Below are 10,409 nucleotides of genomic sequence, written 5' to 3'. Positions count from 1 at the left end.
GATTAGCTTAATTATTAAGTTATTTATCTATCTACCTCATAAAACAATCGTCTTCTCATGGTACTCGAGTTTTTACTTCATTACTTTTCATGTTGCAGCCAACCTACCTCCTATCTGGTAATGTGATAGTCGCAAGTATCCAGAGACCCTTCTGCTCTCATACAAACGCACTCACTCAAATTTAAAGACTCACAAATGACCACCAAACTGATTAAAGTTGGTGGAGTCGAGTGACTGAGCTAAAGCCAACTGGACATTACCAGAGAGCTGGAAGCGTATTGAAATGACAAGAAGTGAAAGCAAAGGAACTAATCGTTTTGTGCAAGATTGTCAAGAAGAAATTGGATATTGGATATCGAACTTATCAACCGGCTGCATCGTCACCGCGGCAACCTATTTGTTGCGCCATAGATAATGGTGAGTGGGTTGTTAATTATAATTTGTTTATTTTATTAACTTGTTTCATCTTCTTATCATCACCTTATGAAGTATTTAAAACTGACATTAAGCATTAATATGTGAATGTGGATTAGGACTTACCAAATATTTAATCCATCTGTTCAGCATACATTATATCTCACACGATTTGTATGTGTTGTACCTTCGAAGTATATCGTTATTTAAAAGTGATATTTATCACCTAGTCTTGAACTTATTGTGGGCCAACTCTCCAATGCTCTAGATATATGTGGTTTGTATTGCGATGACGTCATCACCTAGTTCTGTCTTTCGCAAAGAAAGAAACAATAAACTTACTGAATCTTCGGATGGCGGTTAAGCATCTTATGAGTTGTCGTAATCTACTTGATTCCTTCGCTCCATGTTCTGTCAAAAAATGACATAAGGTCTTTGACAACAACCATTTTAATATGTCTGGTAGAGCAATTAAAGTAGTGGGTTCCACAGAAAGTTCGTTCTTGACCGATTTTGACTTCGAGTAAGTGAATTCGTCTAAAGGTAATCAGGCTTTTTGAAACCAGATGTCACTAAAAAACCGTTGATTTGATGGTGTATAGTTAATTGGTTGGATGCAGACTGAGTGTATTTTCTAGATGTTCGCCAAAAAAGCAGCTTCGGGAGGAGACTTAATTAGGACCGCTACAAAAGCAAGTCGTCTGGCAAATTTCCACGTTAAATAATGAACCGCTTCACTTTCTCATGGCCCCAGTACCATCAGGTCTTTCAACCTACAAATATATATATGTATACCTGTCCACCATAATGTTTTCCTCACCACAGTGAATTAATTAGCATTGACAGTCAGTACTTTGTACATTTGAGGGATCCTAAATCATGTAGGTTCAGTCTTCGACGAATTTACTCTTTATTTCTAAGTTTTTGCTTAGTGTATCATTTTTTCTTCATCTAATTCACCTTGAGTGACGTCTCAAACATATTAATGGTTGGAACTTGACACCCCTCTAAGTATTTCCACTGACCATAACTGGGTGTGTACTCCATGCTGCAGTGGCTCAGTAGTTAGGGCGTTCTGTTTTCAGCTACTAAGTCACATGTTCGGACCTCGCGCCACTGCTATAGGAATATTAACTAAGCTTGTGGTATACTTTCCTTAATAAGTGTTACATTAAGTCACTTGTAATTTGAAAAAGTTTAGAACTCTGATCTACCTATCCACCAATTTACATAAGAACTTGAAGAAACCTATCAAGTTTGAACAAAAACCAGTGTTTATATGTAATTTCTCACTTCACCTAACTTTTCCACTAACGTAGTGGTAGATGACTTCTCAAAATAACCATGGAGTTTACATGCGGTAAAGTTTTGTCTAGTGAGTATTTCAAATGAATCTAAAACTTTGCACGCACCAAGTGTATCTAAGTCTGTTGTGTTTTACCTGCAGGAAGCAATACCTTAAGACTAGCTGCGCTGAAACTCATCGCTCCATGTTTCTCAAAGCCGAGTACGTAAACTTGCACTAGCTGAATGGGTTGGTCTAGGTAAACAAAACCGGTTTCACTCTCGAGTCTTCAATATATATTAAAGTTTTGATTGGTGTTTGGCAAATGAATTATTTTTAGCTATAGATATATATTCTGTTCCCGAGCTACGATTAAAAGACCTGATTGTGATTGCTTACCCGGCATTATTTGTGTGTTTTCGAACTGTTGTGGTCCACATATATGTATTCACTTTTCAGTGTTAGAACCCAAAATTGAATTTTGTTATTTCAGTCATTAACAACATATAGCCTAGTACGCATGTACATCGGTTCGAACTGGTATACCCCATTAGCACAGAGGGATGAAACTGCCAAGCCAAATCCCAGAATAGTAGACGTAGTGACAACATGCGTGGTGATTGAAAATATTAGGTATCGAAGATATGATCCAAGAAAATGTAAATTAGTGAGATAAAAAGATAAGAAAGTTGTTGCTTGTATATAAATTGCATATGTTTGAAATACGTGATTTATATAGCGGAGGCTGAGATTGGTGTTCTGGACTAAACTGGCCCGATTAAGTGAGTACCTACTATCTCAGAGGACCACTAAGAACTCGGAGTTGACTCTAGGCTCCTCGTAATTGTTTATGTGTCATTGGTCTGGTCAATAAGTTGGGGTTCTAGTTGGCGATTTAGTCACGTGATAGTTAACGGGGAATAAAAGACATAACAGTTTTAGTTGCTTTAAACTAACTAATGGACTGAGAGAAAAAACAATATAACAGTCTTCTAACTAATCAACTAATTAGAACTTATGTTAACTTCCAAGATAATTGTATATTACAAATTTAAAGTCACTTAGTAAATCTTAATTTCCAGTGTTTGTTTAATCGGCTAAGCGACTTAAAATATCTAATTTTTTTGTAAATGTTGGTATTGTTATGCTGTAATTGGTCTGTTAATCACTAGTAGATAGAATTGTAGATGGATGAATTTTTGTCCCATATTCTTTACAAGATTTCTAAGTTTAACAAGTTACTTCACACTTTTGTAATTATGATCAATGCTAATACATACTAAATCACTTGTTTATATTTTTAAGTCAGAAGTAGAAGAAACATTTAAAAGATTATTGGCACACAAAGGAGTTATTGGTGCAATTATTGTAAGCTCAGATGGTAAGCATTATAACTGATATTTAGTAGCTTTACCAATCATTGATCCATTCGTTTTTATTGTAATTTATTTATTTCAACACAAATATTGATACAAGAGGGCACCAAATATATATGTGCCACACCATATTTGTATGTGTGGGTTGTGATACTGCCCGGGTGCCCAGACCGAAGCAGGTGGTTTTCTTAGAAGGCCACGCCCGAAGCCTTCGACCTGAAGGTCTGATCAACAAGGCAGTGGAGCATCGTGAGGAGATACATTCCCATGGTAGCCGGTGACCAACGATTGGTTCATACGCCATTTGTTCCCTCACGATACTGGAGCCCATGTGCACCATTGGTTTGGAATCCGGTTAAAGCGCCGGACATTCTCTTTTCGTCCTCTCATTTTCGTAAACAACAGTAACGCCACGAGAATGCAGTGAGTAGGACTTCCCTGGCAGAGGCTGCATACGCGTGGCCGTGTGAGAGCATTTCGAGAGGGAAGGTGAACCCACCCCACTCTCGGCCATACCAGGGCATTTGGGGGTGTCTCATTTGCGGATAAATCTTTCGCCTTTTTTATTGTAAACAACTTCAGATATATGTGTAAATGTACGCCTCAGTCTGAAAGTAGGCTATTTTTATAGATTCTTTTTTGTCTGTTGGGAACCTTTCATTTAATTAGCTAGGCGTCATAAATCAAAGCCTGTTTCCCAGAGTTATCGATAGTGATGTTTTATTATTTGTTTATTTAAACACGAATTGGCACAAAATGGCACTAAAATATATAAGCGCCACACAGAGTAGTTATTATTTTGTTTGTGTGTGGATTGAATTATTGTCTGAGTGCCCAAACCCAAGCAGATGGTCTTCTTAAGGACACACTCCCCGAGCTCTTGATTTTGGGATCTAATCCAGTAGACAGTGAAATAACGTTAAATGCAGTCCCATGGAAACCCGTGACCGAGAATAGGTTCGTACGCCAATTGTTCCCTTAGGATCCTGAAACCCATGTCCATTTGAACACATAAATATTGGTACAAGAGGGCACCAAATATATAAGCGCCACACTTTGGAGTCAGAGTTTTATATCTCCTCTGGGTGGATCATTCTTACTCGGTTTGAGCGCCGAAGATTCTTTTCCCGTCCTTAATTTTGTAAACAATACCCCCGTCGCAAGAAGTTAGTGAGTTTATATACGTGACCATATGGAAGCATTTGGAGGCAGTCTTTCACAATAAAAGCGTTTCGATAATTTCTCACTCCTCCAAATGTTACGTCTCATCGTGTTGCCGTCCACCCAGCTGAAATCGCTTAGATTTTAACTACATATAATAAATTTGAATAAACCGAAGACATTGATTACAGAATACAATAAATTCATATTTCACTTCAGCTACATGCATAATCTGGAATTTTTTAAAAGATGGATTGGTCAACAATAACAAAAAAGTCCTAGTCACTGCCTTCTCGCGGTGGGAGTGTTGTCTACGAAATCGAGAGGATAAAAAGCGAATGTCGGCGCTTTAACCGGGCTGATGGACACGGAGAGTCCACTAAGGGGAGTTGGTAAACCCTGATTCCAAACCAATGGTACACATGAGCTCCATTATCCTAAAGGAACAAATGGTGTATGAACCTATTGTTGGTCACCGGCTACCATGGGACTGAATCTCCTTACGTTGCTCTACTGCCTTGTGGATCAGACCATTAGGCTGAAGGCTCCAGGTGTGGCCCCCTAAGAAAATCATCTGCTTCCGTCTGGGCACCCGGGCAGTATCATAACCCTCACACAAATCGAATGATTTATGTGGCGCATATCTGTTTGGTGCCTCCGTATACCAATGTTTGTGTTTAAATAGATCAATATATATAAGTATAGAATGTAAACGTAAATATCGTTAAGAATTAAATGTTAACAGGCTTCTATAAATGCTGGGAGTGACAGTAGTAGGATATTTTTTAAGATAGTTCTCACTACGTAGTATTAACAAAAATCCAAGTTTATAAAGAAGCAGATGAATCGAACTCACTAAATTGTAATTATCTTTAATTGAATAGGAAAATTAGTAAAATAAGTCAATATTGTTGTCTTTTCCCGGCTTATTATCACGTGACTTATTCGCCAATCGGAATGCGACGTATACTATCTTAGCACCGCACCACACCAATGACGTATCAATCGGTATGAACAGCATAGCGTTCTTTTGGTCCTTTTCCTCCTGGCCCGTCCAGTTGAGTCCACAAAGCCAATAACAGCTTCCACTATGCAAATTCTTTACTTCAAATATACTTGGCTTATATACCAGTCAAACAGGCGGCATCACACCATAAAATAGGAAATAATATTTATACAAGATCAAGCCAAAAAGTGGTTGTGAACGTGGGAGACTGGAATCAATAAACTGAACATAAATTAAGAACAGTAAATCGTATAATAATAATAATAATAATAATCTATAGGTCAAAATGAATCTTATAATAGGAGGAATATAGATATGCACAATCTGGTTACTGAACAGTTATACAATAGGAATATATATATAATACTGGTCCATTAATAGTTCTCAGAAGTTACTCGTAATTTAATCTTCGCTAGGATATAACAAACATCTTGGTTACCAAAACAGATGGTCAGGTTCAAGCCTAACTACCTATGGCTTCCACGACTTTTACTAATATACAGTTAGATTATTTATTGATTACTTTGAATGCTTTTATTATATCCACTTCGTGTCCCATCTCAAGTAAGTGTGATAAACCTTACTTAATCAGAAAAGCATCTCACTAAACTATATTTACAATTGACTGATCATTGAGTAAGTAGTGGCCAACTTCACATATCTCAAGTCTTTCTTAACACTGATCAAGTTGTAATTTGACCATTACTCTAAGTGGTAATGTATCTGACTGTGAAATTGAGTGACACAGGATCGAATCTCCCAAGGAGTATTAGTTTCTCCAAGATTACAGGTATACCTTGTTGACGAGCACGAAACCTAGGTCAAGCAAAGCTTTTTGTAGACCAACACCTTACAGTTGAAGTTCATATTGATTTAGATATTGTCCATCTCCTAAGTTGTTATATCTCGACGAGAATAATGAATGGTAACTGTTGGAATCTATTTATGGACTAATACTATACATATATTTTCATTGTATAATTGTTAAGTAACTAAACTATCCATATTCATATTTTACTTGTTATAAACTTTATTTTAACCTATTGACTATTATTATACGATTTACCATTCTTAATTTATGCCCAATCTATCAATTACAGTCTCCCATGAATACAGCAACTTTTGGCTAAATCTTGTAAAAATGTTATTTTCTATTTTATGGTACGATGTAGTCTGTTTGGTTTGTATATAAGCCCAGTATGTTTGAAATGCCTGATTCATATCTCACAGGCTGAGATTGGTGTTCTGGACTAGGCGAGAAGTAAAACCGATAAGGACTCTAGACTGCTCGTACGGGTTTATGCGTTATTAGTTCGGTCGATAAGTCACTGTTCTCTTATTGATGGTATCATTATGTTAAATATTATTAGGGCACAAGTTATAACATAAATATTGCTCATTTCTGAACTAAAACTCACGGCCAGTTACTTCTATTATGAAATTACACTGTTCTTACATACTAATATCATTATTATTCATCAGACTAGTTATCTTGATAATTTTCTATAAACTAGTGTCGAAAAGAAAAGTTTCTTCGTTAAATTGTCTTTATTCTTCTTTTTCAGTGATACAATTGGTCTCATTCATTATTTAGATTAATGTTTATTGTTCTTCTTATATAAAAATATCTTATTTACTTTTCTAAGGGATCGCAGTAAGAACTTCCATGGATAACAGTACCACAAATCATTACTGTGGTCTTATTCAACAATTGGTAGCAAAATCTCGTTCTGCTGTTCGTGATTTAGATCCATCTAATGATTTAACATTTTTGCGTATACGAAGCACTCGAAATGAAATTATGGTAGCACCAGGTAGTATTTTTTTTCTTTATAATTAATTTTCCTCGTTTCATTTCTATTTATCCTAATCAAATGGCTTTGGTAGATATGAACAAACAAAATTTGTCTATCTTATGAATCTTTTTTTTCGCTACCTATGTTCATATTTTTAATGCTATCTAATGTTATTTATTTATTTATTTATTTATTTGAACACATAAACATTACACAGGTTGAAATCATGAGTCAACTGAAGCTAAACCACCATGGAAAACCTAGAAGCACTGGAAGGCCGTTTCGTCCTACTGTGAGACTTCTCAGCAGTGCGCATCCACGACCTCACCCCCTGCGAGATTCGAACCCAGGACCTACTGGTCTCGCGCGCGAGCACTTAACCACTAGACCACTGAGTCGGCATCCAACGGTGTTAATGTTTAACTTCAGTTAAGTGCTCGCGCGCGAACCCAGTAGGTCCTGGGTTCGAATCTCGCAGGGGCGAGGTCGTGGATGCGCATTGCTGAGAAGTCTCGCAGTAGGACGAAACGGCCTACCAGTGCTTCCAGGTTTTCCATAGTGATCTAGCTTCAGTTGACTCATGATTTCAACCTGTGAAATTCCTAAAAGTCTCCACAAAACCCATTCACATAAACACTAGTGAAATAGGGCATCAAATACATATGCGCCACACAATAACAATGAGGCCATTAGCAATTATCATTGATTTGTATGAGGGCTGTAATAATGCTCGGGTGCCCAAACCGAAGCAAGTGGTTTTTTTTAGGAGGCCACACCCTAAACCTTTGACCTGAAAGTCTAATCCACAAGGCAGTGGAGCAAGTTTAGGAGATGCAGTCCCATGGTAGCCGGTGATCAACAATATAAGTTGATACGTCTTTTGTTCCTTCAGGATCTTGGAGTCCATGTAAACCATTGGTTTGGAATCAGATTTCCAACTGCCATAGATGTATCCATCATATCTAATTAAGATATTGTAATCATGTTTTCCTGGCGTTTTCTGCTGTATTGTTTCTGGTAATATATTTCATTCATGCATTGCTTTATTTAATGACAAATTATTTATTTGATAAATAAGACAATTAATAAGTTATCAGTAGACATGAAATCATTCTCTTTTTAAATACTGACAATTGACTTAAACTAAGTTATTGAAAATACCATCACTTTATAAAAGTTGCTTACAATTTTAACATTCATGTTATAAAAATTAATCGTTAGTTAGCTAGTTTCATTTGATAACTCCCCTACCGATAGTGACATTCAGTTTATGTTTGTTGATGTCCCGAATTATTGACATTAATTTAAGTCCATATCACAGATTGATCTTAGTTAGATAAGTATTGAAAAGCAGTAAGCATTTGACAACTATTTATATGCAGGATGAAATTCCTTAATTTGGGTTTACATCCACTACCCCACAAGAGATCAAACCCCGAAGTCTTCAAGTCCCGATACTCGATCAGGTTGTATTTCATCTAGTTACTTTTAGAAAAATATGTTATTTAATTTCCTTCTGTTCGCTTACTTAAGAACTTTTTTTCTATTTTCTATTATTTTGTCGACTTAGATCGTGATTACAGTCTCATCGTTATACAAGAAACAAGCACAGAATAAAACGTTTTATTGTTTATATGGTTTTAGATCCTTGAAGAAAATAACAATATTTATGCCTAATAACTAACGATAACTTAACTTCATGGTTTTTGGTGCTATGGTTCATTTTTTTCAACGGCTGTTATTGTTATTCTATATAACTAATAAATTGATCGACTGATAACGTCACAACTAGATTTTCTTGTTTTAGGTCCTCATCTTTTGTAGTCCTACCGATCAATATGCAATTCCATTAACTCTTACTGTCCTGATCTACTTACAAATATTTCCAGAACAAACTTGATGAAACACTTACATTGTTGTGACTTGAACTTGGATCGATTTTTACCCTCGTGCCAATTGTTGTGTCCTTGATTGAAAGATTAGAGAGCAGTGTATTATCGATCGGACCAAAGACGCGTAAAACACGTAAGAACGACCTAGAGTTCTGATTGGCCCTGCTTCCCTGTCTAGCCCAGCCAGTTGAGTCCAGAACTCAAGTCTCAGCCTCTGAGATATGAATCATTGTATTTCAAGCATACTATGTTTATATACCAATCAACCCGACCACAACGTACCAATAAAATAGAAAATAGCATTTGTACAATAATTAGCCAGAAGTGGCTGTGAATGAGGGAGGTAGCGATTAACAAATAGGGATTAATTCATGAATGATAAATCGTACAATAGTAGTTCATAGGTCAACATAAAGCTCATAATAAGAGGGGTATAAATATGAACAGTTTAGTTGCATAACAAGTATACGATAAAAATATAATCATAATATTGGTCCATAAGTGGATCCCAAAAATTACCATTCATTATTCTTATCGGGACAACATACATGCAGGTAGGCACTAGTGTTGTATTATAACAATTTACCAAATATTATCGTACAGCGATGAGTGAATAGTCAGAGCGTTCTACTTGTAAGCACTAAGCCGTCTTAGGTTAGATATCCTGTCCTATTTACTCCAATTCTGGTAACTAGATAGTTCTACTATCCCTCATGTTTAGAGTGCAACTCAAAGTCAAGTACACGAATATGTATCGGATAAATCAGTTAAAAAAATATTCATACTCAGATTCATATTCTTTTTGTACACTTTTGTTGCTACTCAGTTCATGTTCTTAAGTACCACTAGATTTCAAAAATGGTTCGTAAGTTAGAAACCACTTGTTATTCATCAATAGTATGTAATATTCATACTTTGTTTCTTCATTGCCAGGCAGTCATCAATATCAGAAGTGAGTATTGTAAAGAAACAGGTGTTCATCAAAGTAGAACATTTCACTAACCATTATGAAGCTTCCGATAAGGTTAAATTACAAACGAATTTGAACTATTTCACTCAAGGTTTCTAACTAGTGATTACAATGATCACGCGGACCCTGACCACGTATTTTGCGCCTACTTACATGGCCCAAGCTAACGACTAGCATCTTCATGGGTTGATGTCATGTATATACGCTTCACCACAAACAAAGAAACCCTAGAGATGGGAACAGTAAGAAGCTCAATAAAGTGGATTAGTGTATCTACATCACACTGAGGTCATATTCAAATTATATAACTCAATATCATCAATGAGGTTCTTTCACAAATTCCAACAAAGAAAATGGCCTCTGAATATATAACTCATAGGTGGCTTATTGACCAATAATTGGAAGCACAACTTCTAAAAAATTTGACCATCGAATATTGAATTCTAGATGCGATGGCCAGATTTAAAAATAATGAATTGATTATAGATGAAGCGTAATGTATACTGTTA

The 10,409-nt window shown here is 36.2% G+C and overlaps 1 protein-coding gene across 2 annotated transcripts; it reads left to right on the top strand.

The window, feature by feature from the left end:
* Positions 1-341: 341 nt before the first annotated feature.
* DYNLRB2_1 (Dynein light chain roadblock-type 2) lies at positions 342-8,826 on the top strand (the record flags this gene model as incomplete). Of its 2 annotated transcripts, XM_051219564.1 has the most annotated exons (4): positions 342-417; positions 3,009-3,080; positions 6,889-7,056; positions 8,609-8,823. In XM_051219564.1, coding segments are annotated over 4 exons (363 nt in total), but the record flags the coding sequence as incomplete, so codon positions are not given. The 2 variants fall into 2 exon arrangements, with proteins under 2 accessions (XP_051065095.1, XP_051065094.1); XM_051219563.1 differs by lacking the exon at positions 3,009-3,080 and having other exon boundaries at positions 8,609-8,826.
* Positions 8,827-10,409: the final 1,583 nt, after the last annotated feature.

Source organism: Schistosoma haematobium, chromosome 5 (genome assembly GCF_000699445.3).
Source record: "Schistosoma haematobium chromosome 5, whole genome shotgun sequence".
Classification (NCBI taxonomy): domain Eukaryota; kingdom Metazoa; phylum Platyhelminthes; class Trematoda; order Strigeidida; family Schistosomatidae; genus Schistosoma; species Schistosoma haematobium.
The sequence above is the reverse complement of the archived record's forward strand: the minus strand, read 5'-3'. Positions and strand labels throughout refer to the sequence as shown.